The sequence below is a fragment of the Podarcis liolepis genome, assembly GCF_965112155.1.
Source record: "Podarcis liolepis genome assembly, chromosome: 12".
Taxonomy (NCBI): domain Eukaryota; kingdom Metazoa; phylum Chordata; class Lepidosauria; order Squamata; family Lacertidae; genus Podarcis; species Podarcis liolepis.
In genome coordinates, this window is record NC_139563.1 from 41,382,322 (window position 1) to 41,404,062 (window position 21,741).

General features: G+C 42.5%; 2 protein-coding genes across 5 annotated transcripts in view; one reads left to right on the forward strand and one right to left on the reverse strand.

Annotated features, from left to right (window-relative positions):
* Nucleotides 1-15,183, forward strand: part of LOC310689985 (uncharacterized protein) — an 85,801-nt gene extending 70,618 nt beyond the window's left edge. Inside the window, exon 4 of the transcript XR_014517750.1 lies at nt 14,912-15,183. The gene's annotated coding sequence lies outside the window, so the exon portion shown is untranslated. The remainder of the gene's footprint in view (nt 1-14,911) is intronic.
* The window catches only part of THRB (thyroid hormone receptor beta), a 178,150-nt gene that overhangs the window by 43,646 nt on the left and 112,763 nt on the right, over nt 1-21,741 (reverse strand). For all 4 annotated transcript variants that reach the window (XM_083468469.1, XM_083468468.1, XM_083468471.1 and 1 more), the window contains exon 4: nt 7,358-7,422. In XM_083468469.1, the coding sequence (XP_083324595.1) occupies nt 7,358-7,364 (7 nt within the window). In that variant the 5' untranslated portion in view covers nt 7,365-7,422. The remainder of the gene's footprint in view (nt 1-7,357; nt 7,423-21,741) is intronic.

Here is a 21,741-nt window from a genome sequence, read left to right on the forward strand (position 1 = left end):
CAATAAGGAAACTGTATTTTTGTTCAACAGCTATTTTAAGACTGCACTTTCCTGTGACATTCCTTTGCACATATTTTAATTGTGTACACCATAAAGTAAAATAAAAAAGTAAAATAAAAATACCAGATAAGCCCATATCATTTTGGTTGCGTTGAAGGAGCGGACTTGATCTTAATCGAGTGGCCTTCCATACACAAAAGCCGGCATCAGTTGCTTTAGAGATCAGGCCAAAGAATGGATATCTATAGTAGATCCCCACTTCGGGAATGGTCAGTGGTCCTTGAACCTCAAACTGAACATGTTGAACATAACTTAATTTCACAGTCTGTGGCATTATGCCACCACTATGCTAGCATAATATGGGGTGCGCCAGTACAATAGCAAGAATGTGCTAGTATACTAGCAAAAACTGCTACAGACTATCTCAATGGGGCTAAGGCAGGATAGGGTGGTGGTGTCAGGAATGAATGGCTTCACAACTCAGCCTTGCCACTCTGACTGCTATCGTACAAGTGGCTTCTGCAGCTGATGCAAGTCACTGAGTGCACCTTTAAAGCTGCATACCTCTTTAGGGACGGGGGTGGCGCAAGGGACACGGGTGGCGCTGTGGGTTAAACCACAGAGCCTAGGACTTGCCGATCAGAAGGTTGGCAGTTCGAATCCCCACAATGGGGTGAGCTCCCGTTGCTCGGTCCCTGCTCCTGCCCACCTAGCAGTTCAAAAGCACGTCAAAGTGCAAGTAGATAAATAGGTACCGCTCCAGCAGGAAGGTAAACAGCATTTCCGTGCGCTGCTCTGGTTCACCAGAAGCAGCTTTGTCATGCTGGCCACATGACCCGGAAGCTGGACGCTGGCTCCCTCGGCCAATAAAGCGAGAGGAGCGCTGCCGCAACCCCAGAGTCGGCCACGACTGGACCTAATGGTCAGGGGACCCTTTACCTTTACCTCTTTAGGAACTACGGACATCTTTGTGCTTATACATGCTGCTTTCCCCCTCAAAAAAGAACATAATGTTGTGTTCCGGTCTGATGCTACAGAAAGTGGCAGATGAGGCAAGGCAGGACAAAGCTGGAAGCGAAGCAAGACTGGAGGCAAGGCAGGATGAGGCCTGAGGTAAGGCTAGGCCAGAAGCTGCAGGACCATGGATAGCTCCAAGCGAGCAACTTGTTCCAGCAAGGGTTGGAAGCAGATTGAGGCCTTTGAAGCCTCTGCCTCCAGATTTCACCCCTAAGGAAAATTTCAGAGCCAGAAAGGGCCAACCCTTTGGCCTGAAGATGGGGCACTTTTTGTCTGTTCCAGAGCCTAGCATGCTCATGCTGGACTGGTGAAGTGGGAGGTATATGGCTCCTCAGGAGAAGGGATCTGTAAGGACCTGGGTTCTGGCCTTGGTGGTCTGGGGCCTGCTCTGGGTGCGAACTTTCTGCAAGCCTCAGTCAGAGTGGTCCCCTGATCTCCAGTGGCCAGCTCAAAGCCCTGAACTAGGTTTGGCTGCTCAGCTGGTGCCTCTGCAGCCTCTAACTCTTGTGTCTGGGTTGCTTCTGGACTCAGGTGGCATGACACATACTTTTCAAATGAATGGCAGTAACAAACCAAGCATAGCAAGGGTTGTCTCTGTTGGAAGAAGCATCTCAGTCCCACAAAAGGTGTGATATTGTATCAGAGAAATGGGAAGGCACAAAAAGTGCTACAACTAAAATCTGAAGTGATTCATTGGTGAGAAGACCTTGGCTGACCATGGATTCATTTATGTAAGCATAAATCAGTGCACCCGACGCATAGTTAACATGGGATTTTTGTGATGGATATGTTTGACGGCAGGACAGACTCACAGAGGTTCAGGAGCAGCCAGTACAAACCTGCAGTTGCTGAATTCCTGACACCCAAGTTGCTACACTTGGTGGTATACTGGTATACTGTTGGTATACTGTTGCCCCCCTCAAAAAAGACAAATACCTTTGAAATTAACAGGGATAGTAAACCAAGTATAGGCATGCTATCAGGTTTGGGTATGGAAAAAGAGAAAAATGTGCTTATTCACAAGATTTGAACCTGAAAGGTTTATAGGTCCTGTTTCCAATCACTCAATATATTTACAACTTCAGATGAAAGCTGTAGAGAAGCTAGAAAGGTTTTATTTTCAAGAGGTTTCTATCTAAGTCTCCCAAGTTTTTAAGGGTTGTTAGTCATGACTTTTGCTGCTGTCAGATTTGTAATTTTTTTAAACATGGATGTTGTAAGAAATCATCAAGACACACACGCTTTGAATTTTGCTAAATTTCCTATTTCACTAAGACGATAATACACTGATGAAATATAGGGGGGGGGATTATTAGCATGAGGATTTTTTTTGTGGGGGAAGGTTGTAGTGTCTTTTGTACTACACAAAACTTTTCTGCAGTCCAATGTGATGAACTGCTTGATTTCCAGAATAATCACAGTTCATACAGCGAATGCATATATTATGTTTGTTGGTGTCTCCCCCTCCCACGCAAGATTCATTAGTTAAAACAATTAACAATGAAGTTCCAAGGGAAACAAAATTGAACATACCGTTTATTATTCTAAGTGGATCTAGAGACCAAAAAATATGTAGTGAATGTTTGCACCAGTCTCATGCCTACAACAATGTACACACAAGCATATTCCTTTGTATGCTGAGAATTAGCCCCCATCACCATGTGCAGATGGAGAAATCCTTGTGGCCATTGGTTACAATCACTCCCCACACATGAATGGGTTCACTCCCCTCCTCAGTTTGGGCACATTAGGCAGCTCAATGTGCCTTTTATGGGAAATGAGAGGTCTATGCATGCCCTTCCCCCTTCACTCAGTTAATAGGGCATAGACTTTCAATTTCCCACAAGAGCCCATTGTGGTATTTGTATGCGTACTTGTGTTTGCACACTGAGTGGGAAAGGCGAGCCAATGGGGACTCTCAGTGCACAGGTACAGTGACCATGTGGGGAAGGACCACATCTTATGTGTTCGTATCTGAGCCCGTTCTCACATGCAAACACTGAGCATCTTTCTCTTTAGTCTCCACCTCTCTCTCTTTTTCTTTTTTGATTGTGAGTCTTTTCAATTAATACCGTTAAACGTTTATTTGAATGCTATTGCTTGCACTGATTCTCTAGGAGAAGCTGAACTACAAATTTATATTACTATGGCACTACTGAGATTTTTGCCTCTTTTTTAAAAAAAAGACTAATAAAAACGGGGACAGTGAAAACAGCTGTTTTCCTTAGTTTGGGTGGCATCATCTATTGTGTGTATCAGAGATAGGCTGTGCATCAACTGGGTACCTGTGTGGAACAAAGAAAGAGGGCTCTAAAATATCTTCTTTAACCCCCAATGAAAGATATATATGAAAGCTATAACAACATGAAAGAAAATATGAAAAATGTGATTCTGAAATCCCAAAACTTAAGCGCTTTCATGTTCCAGAAGTTAACAGGAGAGATGTGGGTGTGGGTGTTTTTTTGTAGCTTCAGGAGGGAGGGCACCCTGTGCACAGCTGTTAAATCTAACTTATATGCCTTCTACATCCCAACAAAGATGAGATGGGCAGTGACTGGGAGAGCAAGGCAGCAGATGCCTCAGAAAGCAAAAATGCCTCGCGGGTGAGTTACTACTCCCATAGAATTTCAGCCCCATCTGTTTGTTTTGCCAGTTCCGGGAAAGGAAACACTTACTGATTGCTAGGCAACAAGCCATCTCTGTCCTCAGCATAAACTATTTGAGAAAAAGCAGCGCACAGAGAAGGGTTTGCATGGTCCTTTCCATTACCTTCTCAATATTAGGGAGCAATATTTCACATTTTCAACAGGATCAAGTGGATCATTTTCCCCCCAGGCTTCTTCCTCTATAGGAATAAGGCTCTAAGAATGGGTGCAATATCAGTCTTGAGAAATTGTTCAGTGATCATAATGAAACTTTTGGCTGAACCAAAGAAGCCTACAGTAAATGTAACCTGAAGCAATGAATACCACAGAAGATGTAAACAGAGGTCTAAAAATAATTTCTTATGAGCTCTGAATATCTATGCACTGAGTAATCAGGGAGGTCCAGCGGTAACCAATTTCACCCTCTTGCATCAAAGTGAACCTCACACTTTTCTTTTGAGATCAGATCAATAGCTAAAATAAGATTGTTTCACAATGTTCCCAACACCACTAGAAAAAAGTGCAGGTAGAGAACTATCAAAAAGTTGCCTGCAGGAGCTTATTTCCCCAGACAATATAAAGTTATTAATTACACTTTGTGGTAATTTAAAATATCACTTTTCTGAAAGTGCAAAGTATTCAGTTAGTCTCAGAGCCTCGCAGTATAATCTGTTATATTGCCTCCGATTGATAAATTACACATTTATGGTAATATTTCTGATTAGAAACATTGATACTAAAACACCTAAGTCATAAACGCTTGGTGCAGTTAACAGACAATACACAAGGCTTATATAAAAGCTGCCCACAAAACATACTGTTCTTTCATGAGTAATTTGCACTGAATATTAACAATGCAGATATATAATAGCCTTCAGTTCAACAGAAAAGCCACTACAGCTTTACAATGAATGGAATCAAAACGAGATCACCAACACACAGACCAGCAACTATAGTGTGTGTGTATACACACACACACACACACACACACACACACACAGTGTGAAGCATAAATAAGAGTCTAGGCATGCAAATAAGGATGGAAAACACAAAAAAGAATGCTGCAGTTTTATAGAAACTAGTCTCTTCTTTATAGAAACGGTCTTTTGTCCTGGACATCATTCAGCTGGCAAAGTATAATCCTCTAAGATGTTATTGTTTTAACTTGCCCAGAAATAAAAGATGAAGGAACAAAGGCAAAGTTTAGAACATGCAGATTGTTCACCCATTTCTGAATGGCAAGTTGGGCAATCACACATCCAAGCATTCTCGCTGCAATTAAAAAAAAATCTTCTCTGACTGCTAAACAGGAGACCGGATTAATTCAAAATTCTGTAGATGCACAAATTAGATATCTTCTCCATATCAATGGCCTTCTAGGAACCGTGGGACTGAGGTGAGTGATTATTTTGCAGAGATCCTCGGACACACAGTCTTGCTTACGATCTACAGAAAGCGATAAGGGATGTTTACTTCCCCCTTTTTTACACTCTAAAATATGCATGCATCTGAGGGCAAGGAAGTGGGTTGGCATCAGTGAGAGAGATCAACCAAGGCAAATGCAATCAGGCTTACAGCAATAGGTGCACCCAGGTCAGTCCTGGAAGCTAAATGTCCATGGGCCAAATCAAGCAATGCTAAATTATTGTTAATTTGTAGCAAAAATGCACATTTATGTTTTAAAGGAAGGAAGAAGCTCAAGCAAATTATCTTTCCTCAACATGGGTCCGATGCTACAGCCATACGAAGAATAAATTGCACAGTGGAAGGTAATTAAAACAGGAAGAACTCAGACCCTATATAGTTTTTAAAAATACATATATATCACTATATAAGTGCCGTAAACATATAGTCCTGCTTTCTGACAAGTCAGCGTTAGAGAACTGATGGGTAGGTACAAGAGATAGGGTCTTTTTGGTGGCGCTTCAAAAGCTTTGCAATGCTCTCCTTGTTTAGATAGATGCAGGGCACACTCAGTTCATACAGGGTCACAGTGAAGCCAATATCTTTTTTGTGAAACTAGGCAAAACTTGCCTGCTTTCCCTTTTTTTTCTTGCCGAGTTCTGTTGCTTTAAGCACTTTTTATCCAGTATACCTGAAGGAGCATCTCCACCCCCATCGTCCAGCCCGGACACTGAGGTCCAGCTCCGAGGGCCTTCTGGCAGTTCCCTCATTGTGAGAAGTGAGGTCACAGGGAACCAGGCAGAGGGCCTTCTCGGTAGTGGCGCCCACCCTGTGGAACACCCTCCCATCAGATGTCCAGGAAATAATCAAGTATCTGACTTTTAGAAGACATCTGAAGGCAGCCCTGATTAGGGAAGTTTTTAATGTTTGATGTTTTTAATATTCTGTTGGGAGCTGCCAGAGTGGCTGTGGAAACCCAGCCAGATGGGTATAAATAATAAATTATTATCATCATCATCATCATCATCATCATCATCCAAGTCTGGTTCACCTCCAATATCAGACCTTGGTGACATAAACTGCCCAAAGAAACGGATTGCAGCAAAGGAAAGCAAGATAAAGCAAACCTCTCTCCTTAGCCCTTTTTGTGTAAATACGACCACCAACTCCACTTTATATATGAACTGGCAATTGGCCAAGAACCTTCCAAATAACTAGAGCAGATGGCAACCCTTATCCACTCCTTTCTTCTCTACCTTCCCTGGGAGCAAGAAGAACCTTCCATAACTGAGCCTCACCCCTTTCTTCCCAGGACTTGCCCTGCTTCTTCCCTTTTGAAGTACATCACGGAAAGTCAGGATTACTTGCCTGCCTCGTCCCTGATTCACCAGCAATGGTGATCTCTCTTCTCCTTCCTCTTCTCCTGCATACAGTATATAGGTGCTTGTACAGACATTCATATCAATCTAGTGATTTCTGGCATGGTTGCCAGAACTGCGCTACACCCCATTAACAACCGTAGCAGATATGGCTCACGTGAGTATCATCGCCTCTCAAATGGTTAGGAAAACTGCATCAGTGGCGATGTGCAGAATGCAATGCTCAGATGCCTTGCAATGCACACATGGATTACTACATAATGTGTAATATGAAGGAATACTCTGTGTATACCAGTGATTCCAAAATGGGTGGTATCATCCTCTCGGTACCTAAGGAGTTGCTAAGTGCCATGGAGTATTCAAGTTAGAAGGTCACAGAGGAGCATACCTCCAGAAAGGTTCACTGTTCACTTTAAGCATGCCACTCCCATATATAAATGAATGTTCTGGAACCTTCTGGAACCTTCTAACGGTTTCTGTCAGAATGATTCCCTCACATGGAGGTTTTCAGACTTCAAAAAGATGGTATCACTGGATAAACTTCATCAATTTTGTTGAATTAGTTCAGCTAAATAGTTTTAATTGGATTTTGAATAACTGTGCAATTAATTGTTCCTGTCTTGAATTATAACTGCGTTATTAGACTCCTTAGTTGGTTGTGCAAACCACTATTCTGAATAATGCTTTTTATGGAGTAGAGGGGCACTGGGGGGTGAGTTTATGGAACTGAGGGGGTGGTCAGTGGCTCCCAAATGTTTGGGAAGCACTGGTGTGCATAGTGTCACTGAACAGGTGAATGGTGCACTGTGGGAAATGAGGTCACATGGAGCTCTACGTACTACAGCTTGTATTGCAGAACCTCAACTTTGGGGGAGAAATACAGAAAAGCTCTTACGAAATAAATTCAAGTACCTGACATGCTGCTGGGAATCAGCAAAAGGTAGTCATCCTCATTTCTCGTTTTCACCAGTTATCACCTGTCAAGGATTTAAAAAGACAACAGTTTCAACAAGTGTAGCAAACAGAACAACCGGCTGTTTTCATTATTGACATTTTAATGTTTTGATGTGATTGTTTTATTTATATTATAGTAAAGGGTGTTCCTTCTTTCTTTTTCTTTTTACACTTTGCAAACTGCTTAGAAGCTTATTTTGGCATGAAGTAGTATTAACAACAACAACAACCTGTTTGCTACACGTTCCTTATATGTTTATTAAATATTTATCTTAAACCTGTCTTTCAGCCCCCAACCCCTCAAAATGGCTAACAATTAATGGTTAGATTATTGCAAAAGAAACACAACTCAATACCAGACCACTAAGTACCAATGGAATCTGGTCCATTAGAATGAATGGGATGATATCCCACCAGCCTTAGTCTTCACACAGCCAGCCCCCACTTGCCTGCCTTCTTACGTGCAACCAGTATAGGACATAGCAGTGCCTGTCACTTTCCTCTTCCTCGGTCTCTGCATTGCATACCCTCCAAAATTCCTCAGGTGAAAATAGGGACATTTCTCACTCCCCACAACTGACCCTCTTCAACCCCCCCCCAAATTTTCGGTGTGTCCCCCCCCCACTGCAGTACATTTCCTTCACCACTTGTGGCGATCACGCAGGGTCCCTGGATGTTTCACCATCTATTGATCCCTGTGCTACCACTTTATTTCTCGCTGCCACCACCCAGGCCCTACCTGGTACAATACTGAGTCCAGTCAGGGTTAAATTGGAACATAAACTTCTGTTTATTTATTGCAGTTTAACAAGCGTGTGGTTTCATAAATGGTATTGGTCCATTACACTCATGGGTTGCCTATCCAGACCTATAACTTCCGCTACCTGCTCTCCCTCATTAAACCACCTCTCACATTTACTTGTCTTCCTAGCCCCTAACTGTTCCTGACTCAGCTTATTTTGCTACACTAACTCAACCTACCCACAGATTCTATCCCAATTCACTCCCACTCCAACCAACCACCCAACTCCCAACAAACTCCTCCCTTCGCCCCTCCCAGAGCTGGTTTTATAGTCCCTCTGACTCCACCCCCTGGGTTCTGATTGGGTAACCTGTTTAACTATTTCACCTCCAGCACTCTCATATGTTAACGTCACACCACTACACCAATAGGATACAGAACACATATTTTCCGCCGTCCTAAGCAGCGCTTTTTTTCTGGGGGTACGCATACCCCTAAACATTTTGTGAATCTAAGTTTGGCCTCATTGAGGGGCAGCATTTCGATATGAGTGGGAAAATGAGAGTACCCCAAACATTCTTTTTAAAGAAAAAAAGGACTGGTCCTAAGAAAAACCCTTAAACCTGGTTTTTATCTAATTTTCTTCTGTGGTAGAATAAAACCCTGAAGGGGTTTGCATGCCTTGGGTGGAAAGAAAGAGAGTTTTTGTGCAGACATAGGAGACAGAGATTCGGAGTCAGAGAGCAGGAGAGAGAGTAATAGATTGCTTTGAAGTAATTTCTGCACCTGGTAATTTTTAGTCCCCAATTCCCCTCCCCAACCTGTCCCATATTTTGCCTGACCTGTCCTTTATTTTGCCCGACCAAAGCTGGCAAGTCTAACTCACATCCAGTCTAAAATGGGCAAGTTCAGGCCGCAGTCCAGAATCGCCACCTCCTCCCTGGGATAGATAGGGGAAGAGAGCTTGGTATCACAGGCATACCCAGTTGACCTGGCAAAGCATTGTCATGTCCCTGCATTTCCTTTGCTAACATAGCTTTCCTCCCTCAGAAAGTAAGTGACAAGCACTACCTGAAACGTGGCCCATAAATTTAATATAAAATGAGACATGTTCGTTCCTTATTGGCACCTAGTACTCTAAAAATACACTTTTTGCAGCTGCAAACCATAGAACAAACCTTGGTTACAACTCATGGTTTGTCTGGAGAGAACTAAACCACAAGCATGGTCTGAATGACACTTGAAGCCAAAACATGGCTTAGCACACAGCACAGCAGTAGAACAACCAGGGAGGGCCTTCTCCATGGCTGCTCTCAGACTTTGGGACTCCCTCCCTATAGAAGTTCGACTGGCTCCCTCCTTGTTGTTCTGCCAACAGGTGAATACTTGGTTCAACAGGCTGCTTCTAATGAAAGGGCTAGTATTGTGCTGTTTTTATTTCAATCATTTGTATGTTTTTAATAGCTTTTATCAAAGGGACGCGGGTGGCGCTGTGGGTTAAACCACAGAACCTAGGACTTGCCGATCAGAAGGTTGGCGGTTCGAATCCCTGCGACGGGGTGAGCTCCCATTGCTCAGTCCCTGCTCCTGCCAACCTAGCAGTTCAAAAGCATGTCAAAGTGCAAGTAGATAAATAGGTACCGCTCCAGCAGGAAGGTAAACAGCGTTTCCATGTGCTGCTCTGGTTCGTCAGAAGCGGCTTAGTCATGCTGGCCACGTGACCCGGAAGCTGTACGCCGGCTCCCTCAGCCAATAAAGCGAGATGAGCACCGCAACCCCAGAGTCGGCCACGACTGGACCTAATGGTCAGGGGACCCTTTACCTTTACTTTAATAGCTTTTATACAGATATAGTTTTAATTCTATCGGTGTTTAATTGTTTTTAATGACTGTTTTCCCCCTATGTTTTTAGCTGTGTTGGGGAAAACGAAGGGTATAAAAAAATATATTCTATTCTCTCTGGTAACACATTTGCTTTGTTTACCCTACCAGGCATGGCCAAACTTGGCCCTCCAGATGTTTTGGGACTACAACTCCCATCATCCCTAGCTAACAGGACCAGTGGTCAGGGATGATGGGAATTGTAGTCCCCAAACACCTGGAGGGCCGAGTTTGGTCACGTCTGCTAAGCCATGGTTTGGCTTAGTGTTCCATGTAAACCAGGCTAGTACCTCTAAATTGAGATACATTTGTGATGTCCGCAGCTGATGAAAGCTTGTATCACATCATCACTGTCATCATCTTGGAAGTTGGCATGGGGGTTATACTGTGTTTTGCAGTTTTTGCTAGTAGTAGCCTTGTCAATCTCATTTTTAGAATGCTGTTCAGACTCTCCTGAAATGAAAGACACACTGTGTGTTTGTTATAGCAATCATGATGAAATTTGCTTTCAAGAAAATGAGGTCTGGCTACTTCCTTTACAAGCTTTTGCTAATAACCACAACCCTTTAATGTCTCATATGCTTTCCCTAAAGGATGGAGAGAAGATCTGAAACGCTGTTGCTCCTAGTTTGTTTCATTATTAGTTTAATGTACTTATTTCTTATATCCTGCTCTACTTTTAAGGAACAGCTGTTTGGGGAGAACTTTATTTTGAGTGGATTCGTATAATATATCACAATGCAATAAAATTCATTATTTGTGTGTTTTAATGCACACCACTTGGGCTTCCTTTAAAGTATAGCATTGACCTATTAATATAATGAATAAAAAATAAATTCCCACGAAGAAGCCCAGCAAATGAAACAGGACATTCTTTCTACTTAGATTATTTCCAGTGAGGAATCCCTCCATGACATTTAAGAGGGATATTATCCTCTAGCTCCCCCCTGTGGGTATCTGATATTATTCTTTTGGAAGACATCCTGTTCATATGTAGCCTGAATTTAGCATGTAAACAATATATAAGGAAGGTAGTGTTCCATTCGGAATGGGGCCCCTGTTAGCAGAAGCTTTGATAACACTTTAGCAACCAAACCAAAGACTTATTTTGCTATCTCTTTCAGCCTGGAAAATCGATGTGTTGTTACGAGGTGCTATACCATACCAATTCCTTAATATAAATCAGTTTATATTAGGGTTCGCATGGCATTCTGCCATTTAATGCTGAACATTAAAAACCAGACCTTCTCAAAATGGGGTAGAGATGGACTGGTGAGAAACGGTTAATTCACTCGAAATCTGAAATTATTTTTAATACGGAAAAGAGCATTACTTATCAAGGCCAGGCAGTGGAGGCTATGCAGTACTTCCTACAAATAAGACTCTGAACGGAAGAGCGAGGCTATTCAGTGCAATTGGTAAATGAACATTACTCATCCACCCACACTGGAATTATGTAGATCAATGGTAAAAGTATGTTTACGCTGAAATCGGAAAGGTTTGTTTCCCAACAAGAGTAATACATTAAGGAGTATGTCACTACTGCTAATTTGTCTATTAAGACATCGTTCTGACAAGACATTCCCATGTTTTGTTATCCATATGGGTAACCCCAGTTTCTGTATGCACAATACCAATAATTAAGAGCAGTGAAAAAGGGTTTAATAAATGCAATATGTTCTCCAATTACAATCACTCTGGAACACAGAGATTCTATTTAGCTTATTTTCCACTGGTCCAACTTTCCCCCCTCTTTTTACTCAGAGACTTGCAGCAGTGCTCTAAATAATTCACCTCACGAATGAGGCACAGTTTCTCCCATTCCACATGAAAGTGGAAATTTTGTTTAAAATTTTAGTGATAGCAGAAAGAATTTTCTTCACCGCCCTTTCATAGCAAAAGACAAGTCTGACGCTAAACTTTCCTTGTTTTTTGCTGAATCAATTCAGGACACATTAGCTCTCGTTTAAATTTCAATAAGGGACAGTTTATCTTCTGTGTTAATTTTCATTACCGTTCTTTGTGCAGTCAATAAATGATAAGTGGTTTTCTGTCACCATTTCCAGGGCATCGTGAATTACTCACTAGCTCTGGAAAAAGACTAATAAAAAGTCAACTCGCAATATAACAATTTTTAGGCAACTTTATTAGAAGACACATGAATCATAATCTCTAACTGGCTGTCTTAACTTTAAAAAAACACATCTCCAAAAAGTGCATACATGATTTTTTTAAAGACAAAGGCAACTTTTTCTATTGTACATTGACCATCACTCTAGTGAAGGAGTGACATGCACTCTCTGGTAAAAGTTCATATTACTAAATGACATTTTATATTTCTTTTCCCACTTTTATTGATGTTTCAGTGGTTCAGGATTTGTACATGCTCAAGCTTTTCTTACCCAAATCATTAAACAGATCATGATTTGGGGGAGGAAAGCCATTCTTGGCTGCTGGAAAGGTATACCAAGTCTGAAGGAATTAATTAGGGTTGCCATACGTCCGGGATTTCCCAGATATATCCGGTATACTGGAGTTGGCAGCAGTGTCCACGTGGGAGCCGGCCAAATGTCCAGGAAAATCCATACCTATGGCGGCACATGGCAGCAGTGCCGTTTTTGCTGATTTTCCGTAAAAATAGTTCAAAGAAAGCTCAACAACTTTGGGCAGAACTAAAAATACATTTAAAGCACATACATTCCCCCAAAGAATGCTGGGAACTTTAGCAGTGTGAGGGGTAAATTACAGTTCCCATGATTCTTGGGGGTGGGGGAATAATTTGTTTTAAATGTGCTTTATATACAGTGGTACCTTGGGTTAGAAACGCTTTGGGTTACAGACGCTTCAGGTTACAGACTCCGCTAACCCGGAAGTAGTACCTCGGGTTAAGAACTTTGCTTCAGGATGAGAACAGAAATTGCGCGGCGGCAACAGGAGGCTCCATTAGCTAAAGTGGTGCTTCAGGTTAAGAACGGACCTCCGGAACGAATTAAGTTCTTAACTAGAGGTACCACTGTATACCTATGGTGGGCATGCAACCAGTTCTGATGGTGATACTTTGGGCCTAGTCAGATGTTTTCGTAAAATTCAATCGGCGAACTAACAGCAGGGGAAAGTCTCCGGGTCACATGCATTCCTTCTGTGACGGTACACAGAGTTTAAAGATCAGTCAGAGTGCATAGCTTTTTCTTGCATGTTTAATCTCCCTGAAACTTTCCGAAGACTGAAAGGAAAAAGACAGATTTCGGGATAGGGGGAAATCAGAACACAGAACACAATGTGAATCAAGCGTCCAGAATATGTGGAGGGGAGAGCAAGACCAACCCTACTTTCTTTGTTCAGGTTCTCCACACACCTTCATCCAGACTGTTGGATGAAGTGGGATATGGCAAGGGGGAGGGAAGAGAGAAAGGGCACATGCCTACCGCTATTATGTTGAAATTCTCAATGTAAATACCTGCCTTTTGCCCCCCAGCCAGCCTAATCACAGCTCCAGAGGGAGAGGTGATTTTAATCAGGAAAACAGCAAAAGGAAAAAGTTAAAACTTGTCCTCCATCACCACTTTCAGGGTCAAAATTAGCAGCAACCCCCCCCCCATCAGTTGCTTTGAAGTTCATAAAAAATACCCCAGGAGGTCCACTCACGGATCAGTTTGTCCCTCAGCCTCCTGTTGAAATTACTGAAATGCACAAGCAGTTGAAAAGAATGGTTTTTATATATTTTTTTATATATGAAAAAAATACATTCTCAAGATCTTTCATCTAAGTAATTTTAAAAGTTTTCCAACATGGTTTTTCAGAATACTTAATCATTCAAAAGAGCAAGAGAGAAACAAATACTGTATCCACATATCATTTTTTTTTAGCCCTCACAGAAAAACACAAACAGCAGACCAGATTGTCCCTATTTTCCAGGCACAGTGCTGGATTTACAAAAGCCATCCCGGTTTCAGGATTTGATCCTGGAATGTCCCGCTTTTCCTTAGAACATTCCTATTTTCATTGGAGAACTGTTGGAAGGTATGGAGTTATGTGACCCACAAGCAAGGAGATAAGCAACTACACAACCTTTAGAAGACATCTAAGGAAGGGGGAAATGTTTTAGACTATTGTTCTCCAGTAAGTAGGGAAAGATCTGCCACTGGGATGTGGCCTCCCCTAAGGTAGATCACATCAGTGACCCTGCCGCAGAACATATATACGGGGGGGGGGGGGAGAGAATAATAAGTGGGTTCCATACAGCCACCATGTGCACACATGCCAAAATATTAAGGAGGGGAAAGGCACCGTCATAACAACAATTTGAAAAGTCTACTTTCAGTCAAGCTTCTGCTTCTAAACTTCTACGGTATAAAGTTCTCTGTGCTTAAAAGTTATGCACAATTAGTCTAGAATCCCTGAAGTCTTCCTTATGGGTGAATGAGCACAAAGTACTGCAAACTGGTGTCATTTATACTCTATGGAGCTGGAAGAAGATCTAAGATGCTTTTGGCCTACTTATGGAAGGCCCAGTGGGAACAATCTGAAGTTGCCTTCTCTGCTGCTTGTTTCTTATGTTTTTCTTCTTAGAAATGCAATTTTCACTGACTTGGTTTCAATAACACCTATCAAAAGCTCTTCATGTTTGCATTGTTTGCATTATTTGATTTGGTCCTCATCTGGGGAACCAACCCACATAAAGTATATGAAAAGTATGTTTAAAAATACCCTCAATGTGCAGCATCAAAAACATATTCTGAGGATTATTTGAACTCTTCCATGTCTGTGTATTAAAAACTTTGTAAAGTGAAAGAGATGGATTGGACAATTTTCACATAGGCAAAGGTCATATGGTTGATGTAATCTATTAGAATAATGAATCAGCTATGTAATCTTTGTCTATTTCGTCAGGTGACAGTCACATGTCTTCTGCATGTCTTCTGCACCTGGTGAAGTTTTTGTTTGGAAAGAAGGCAAGTGAGAGAGGTCTACAAGATTAGGCATGGTACATAGAAAGTAAATAGGAGAGCAGCTAATCTTTGAAACATTTACATCTGCAATTAAAATCGTATTCCTTTCATTATTAATGTTAGCAATTAGATATTATTGTTCTCATAAGGAAGAAATGTTCTCATTTGACAGATCACTCACAGCATAGCGCTATAGTACTTTTGTATAAAAGGTCACAATTTAAATTTACAGAACTAAATATGGTCTCTTTTATGGTAATAGCTACTCCTTTGAATGAAACTGGATGATAAACTTATATTTCTTCCTGCATTTATATTTTCACAGTGCCTAGCTGCACAATGTGAAATTTTGCTTTAAATGTCAAATGGAATATGAAATGCAGCAATGGTACAATAACAATTTAATGTAATTGTACAGGTACACACTCGTATAATTCTGTATATATTTATGGGAAGAGAAAAAGAATATTGCTGATTACAATCCAGGATACACATAGGGCTATTTTTCTAGAAAAAGAGGTGCTAGAATTCACTACTTTCCTCGTTCTCTTATAATGGCAATGGTGCCCACGTGAGAGATGCCAGAACTTTGTTCCCTTTCACAGATCTAATTGTACAATCCTTAGAAATATGACCCTCACCCCTACCTCTGATAGGGGTTTTCTCATTCAGAATATTCCAGAGTGGTCCTGCATCCAGAAGCAATCTTTTAGCAACTATCACCTGCTGAAATACAGCACCCAAATATTTTAGGGCTATTAACTTTTGTTGTTGTTGTTTAGTCGTTTAGTCTTGTCCGGCTCTTCGGGACCCCATGGACCAGAGCACGCCAGGCACTCCTGTCTTCCACTGCCTCCTGCAGTTTGGTCAAACTCATGCTGGTAGCTTCGAGAACACTATCCAACCATCTCGTCCTCTGTCGTCCCCTTCTCCTTGTGCCCTCCATCTTTCCCAACATCAGGGTCTTTTCCAGGGAGTCTTCTCTTCTCATGAGGTGGCCAAAGTATTGGAGCCTCAGCTTCACGACCTGTCCTTCCAATGAGCACTCAGGGCTGATTTCCTTCAGAATGGAGAGGTTTGATCTTCTTGCAGTCCTTGGGACTCTCAAGAGTCTCCTCCAGCACCATAATTCAAAAGCATCAATTCTTCGGCAATCAGCCTTCTTTATGGTCCAGGTCTCACTTCCATACATCACTACTGGGAAAACCATAGCTTTAACTATACGGACCTTTGTTGGCAAGGTTATGTCTCTGCTTTTTAAGATGCTGTCTAGGTTTGGCATTGCTTTTCTCCCAAGAAGCAGGCGTCTTTTAATTTCGTGGCTGCTATCACCATCTGCAGTGATCATGGAGCCCACGAAAATAAAATCTCTCACTGCCTCCCCTCAAATTGACAGAAACATATGAGCCAAATACTTTGGCCCAGCCTTATAGGCTGTCAAAGGCTTGTGAAAGGGCATGCCTGTTTAACAATACGTAATTCACTGCCTCTTGATGCCTGGAACAGAATTATGCTGTGGGGTTTTTTTCAACTAGCAAATGTAAGCTTCCTTTGCAGCTACACCCTAAAATTGTAATTTAGAAAAAAGTGATTGAACGGCAACACGTTTGTGTGTGCTTATGCCTTGCAATCCTCTGGGATGATCAAATTTTCTTTGCAACTCATCAAAAAATTTGGCACAGTGGAAAAAAGATGGCACACAAATACAGAGTTAACAACAATTCACACCCTCTTTTACAATTTAATTTCCCTCGTGTTCAGACATGAAGAAAAGCAAATAGGTTAAGGAGTGTGTAACAGCATACAGAAAAAAAATAAATTAAAATATTTCAGTTAATAATATAAATTTTCTCCGCAGCACTGATTATTCAGTTAGATATTACTATGCTTAATGTACCAAATTAGTAAACAGAAGGATACTAATTTAGCATTTCAACTTAGATTTTGTTTTGCTTTAATATATGTCTGCAGTGTATATATGGAATATTAAAAATATTTTAATGTCTGCAAACTCACAATTAAGTATTCATGTGTTTTTGAAGTTATATTGTGTTAAGGAGAATGGAACTTTTTTGTTCTTTTTTTTAAAAAAGTCACCTACTTAAAACCTTGGTTTTAGTGTAATCTGTTATCAAAAATGAAATGTTTAAAGAGAAACACAAGCAGAAGATAAGAGATGAAAAACACAGGTTCATATATAACAGCTTTATTTAGTTTTTTCCTTTTGGTAAAAAATAAACAAAAATCCTAAAGGTTCTACAGACTTGAAAATTCTACGCTACCACCCAAGACATAGTGACGACTGGTAAAAATATTTAAAATGTAGCATTGCTTCCTGTGCCAAAAGACACTAATAAAGAGACAGTACCAATAATGACGCAGAAATTTAACACCCAATAAATGCTTTATTTAGATGTAATTCTGCCTACACTGCGTAATAAAAACAAAACACTGGTCAGAGTTTTCACACACCCTTTTCTGTGTCACTTCTATGCAGTTCTGGAGACCTATTGGTTGGTGCTCTTATGGAGCAGTTGCAGTAACAGAGGACCACCCCCTGTCAGGCTTCGGGGAATCAGATCCCTCCCCCAGTGGCAGCAAAGAAACAGATAAAAAAGATGAGTTCTTACCCATTAGTCTATTCAATAATCACAGCGAGAGACAAAGGAATGTGGTTTCTCTCTAGAAATGGTGTCGCTTCAAGTAAAGTCCCACTCCCTCTTCGTCTCCCCTACTCTACGTCACCCCTGCGTCGGCTAATCTGAGTTTTCTGCCTCTGAGCTCTCTGTTCTCCTACCCTCAATGCCTGTCTGGTCCTGGGAGAAGGGGGGTCAGGAATGCTTTCCATGGACACTGAGACTGTCAGCTGTCTCTCCCCTGGTTGTTGTTGTTGTTGTTGTTGTTGTTGTTGTTGTTGTTGTTGTTGTTCTTCTTCTTCTTCTTCTTCTTCTTCTTCTTCTTCTTCTTCTTCTTCTTCTTCTTCTTCTTCCTCCTCCTCCTCCTCCTCCTCCTCCTCCTCCTCCTCCTCCTCCTCCTCCTCCTCCTCTTCCAATATTTCCCAGCTTCTGCCCTCTGCAGCCTCTGAACTATGCCTTTCTGCAAACCAATGATCTAAATCTATACCGTCTCCTGTTCCTGGGAAGGTCCAGGAGAAGAGGGGGCAGTTCCCACCATTCCTCCTCTGTCCAGCCCCTGACACTCCCCCTCCATCAGTTTATGTAGCTTCCCACGGGCACAGCTGGAGACTACGCCTGCATGGAAACTTCCATTGCTCATCCCTTTTAAGTCCCCTCTTGGTTCTGGGAGACAGTGGTGCAGGAGAGGGTGGGGAAGCACTTGCCTGATCTGCCTTCTTCCTCCTCTTCTTCCAACCCATCCTGTGCTCCACCCTCTAGCTCTGAAGTTTCACCTGCCTCTGATTCTTGCCTCCTGGGTTGTATAGGTCACTACAAACCACTTCCCTCTCCTCCCAAGTCAGACACCAGTCCCCCTTCCCCTGGCGCACACTCGCCAGCGTCCTGCCGATCCCTGGCAGGTAATCAGACCTGTGTGAAAGTCCAAGGATGCCCACATGGCAGACTGAACCTCCTGGCTTTTTTGATCCTTACTTGGGATAAGGCTAGCACTGAAGTATACTCCAGATCTGGGCCTGCTTGGCTCTGGGAAGAGCTGAGGCTCCCATGTGTGCTATAGAATTCCTCTGTCTCCTGGTCACTGGTGTAACTCAGTGGGGAATCCTCATTTCTGGGTTCCACTTGACAGCTCCCCTGAGGGTCTAAGCTGCTACCTCTACCCTGCTCCAGCTAAAAGTGACCTCTGCCTTATTTAGGACTGGCAGAAGCAATTACCCTGTTGGAGGGGATTCCAGGAAACAGGGAATTGTGTTCACATGTGGTGTGAGTGTAAATATGTACAATTTTTTGGGCAAAGGGTGATTAAGGAGATAGCAGAAATCACTGGGTTAAAGCTGACCAAAAGTCCAGAGGTAGCATTATTATCAATTTACGATGGGGTGGAAGGTTCACAGGCCAGGAAGGACTTGCTCACAAATTTACTGACAGCTGCACAAATTATTTTAGCCAGGAAGTGAAAGGGGAAAGCGGAATATAAGATGGAAGAATGGTATAAAAAGGTGAGGGATATAGCTATTGATGATAAATTAACATGTGCCATTAAGGTAAGACGGGGAATTTGCAGGAGAAATGATTCTGAGGAGATACGGAGGGTGTTTCTAGAATCTGTACTGTTAAAACAGAAAGGGGTCAAACCATCGCAAGAGGTGTTGAAGTTTTGGGAGGTTGGATAGTTACAATGGAATGGTCTCGGTGGTGGGGTGCACATTTTTATTCTTATTTATTTATGATTATTACTTTATCTAAATAAATGAATAAAGCAAATAGCCAGCAGGATTTCTCTTCCCTAAGCAGCAGACCCAACATTGCACGGAGTCAATGCCTGACCCACAGTCCCCAGCGGAAGCCCAGTGAACTTTATGACATATGCCCTGTATCTACAAACCAATGTCGGTGTAAATAAGGTAGCCTCGTAAAAGTGAAAGAGCACACAGAACTCTCGCTCTCTCTGGCAGGCGCACACAACGCATGCATGCACAGAGTATTCTATGCGGCACAGTCTGGGCAGAAAAGGTGAGAAGGACAGTGTGATGAAAGTTTGCCCGCAGTCAGTGAGATCGTCAGTTTTCCAGGCTAGTGCACACAAGCTACCAACTATATTTATCCCTCTTGTTTACCCAAGGGCTTGCATACTCAACCACACTCACATAGCTTCTGACTCACTCACTCAAGTTTTCACATGAATTTAATAACCTCGAGTCGGGGGAAGCCACGCAGCGGGTTCTTTCGAAAGCAAGAGCCAGGCTTTCTGCTGCGTGAGACAGGCGGCTCGTCGCTCTGAAAGCCTCAAAACAGGAGGCCGAGAGAAGGAGAAACTGGGTCACAATCCTGAGCCTCAACTGCATTGCATATTTAACTCCCAAGTGTCTCTCTTGACAACGAGGTGGTCTCATTTCCCTTTCCAAACTATGGCTTTGTAGTGGCAGACATGCTGTGCTCCAAATATGGCTTTGTCATATGTTGTGACTTATTAAATTCTTAAGAGCTGGCATCTTTAAGGCACAGAATCATAGAATTGTAGAGTTGGAAGGGATCAAAAAGGTCATCTAGCCCAACCCTCTGCAAGGGCCTTCTCGGTAGTGGCACCTGCCCTGTGGAACGCCCTCCCATCAGATGTCCAGGAAATAAACAACTATCTGACTTTTAGAAGACATCTGAAGGCAGCCCTGTTTAGGGAAATTTTTAATGTTTGATCTTTTATTCTGTTTTTAGTGTTCTGTTGGGAGCTGCCCAGAGTGGCTGGGGAAATTATTATTATTATTATTATTATTATTATTATTATTATGATGCATGAATCTTTCACCCAACATGCGGCTCAAACCCACAACGCTGAGAAGAAGAGCCTCATACTCTACTAACTGAACTATCCCAGGTGATGTTATCAGGTACACAGAGAGCTACCTTGTAATAAGAAGTTGATTTTTCCATCTTCAGTGGTACCTCGGGTTACATACGCTTCAGGTTACATACGCTTCAGGTTACAGACTCCGCTAACCCAGAAATTGTACCTCGGGTTAAGAACTTTGCTTCAGGATGAGAACAGAAATTGTGCTCTGGCGGCGCGGAAGTGGGAGGCCCCATTAGCTAAAGTGGTGCTTCAGGTTAAGAACAGTTTCAGGTTAAGAACGGACCTCCGTAACAAATTAAGTACTTAACCCGAGGTACCACTGTAGTACTGTCTACCCCAGGAAGTGGGGAAACTGGGCCTGTGGGACAATCTTGTCCCACCAAGCAACTCTTCACCAATCAGGTGACATCACTTGTCAATCATCTGTTGACTCAGGGCCTTGCCATGCCTCCCTCAGATCTCTACCCTGATTGCCAGTAGCTCCCAGGCCATGGCCTCTCCCAGCACCCACATGGTGATGCCGGGAAATGAGACGGGACCTTCTGCCAGCAAAACAAGGCTGTGCCTCACAGCTACAATCTTTCCCACAAGGAAGATATTCTTCAAAGAAGCAGAAAGCACCATCGTTGTTACATGTGGGGAAAGAGTCTTGCTGGCCAAGAAAACTAACAGATCACTGTGAAAGATAATGAGATTTTCAACTCAGTGCAATATTGGCTTGCTTGATCATGATGCAATATTATATTTTTTTTGAGCCTGTTTCAAAATCGTATCTCGGCTGTGTAAAAGGGCCTCCTTTCCAGGACTGTGGGAGGAGGCTCGCAAAAGCCCTTGCGAATGTCCCCCCACTTTAAGACTGTGGCGCAAGGGATTTCGACTGGTGTCCAAAGCATGTGACAGCAATGCAACTGACATGTCAAATTTGGCCCATAAACAAGAACTAGTCAGTATTGGGCCCACGGAGCTCAAAAGGTTCGCCACTCATGGGCTAACAGCTGAAACCATCAAGGTGGCAATAGGTCAGAGATGGAGAGATAAAGGGGGCAATATGCCAGAGATTGGGGGTGGGGCTGTTAAGGTGCCTTTCCTCAGTTCTTGGCAGGAAGGAAGCAACTCCTATGCTTACAGCTGAGGAAGAAAGAGTCAGGGTGGGGTCTCCAGTACACTCTTCCATCAAGATGGATTTTTGGGGTCTAATGCTTCAAAATATCCACATTAAAGCAATATTTATTTTTAAAGCATATATCACATTGGGGGGGGGGGTTTCCTTCTATTTCCCCCCAGTGTGTC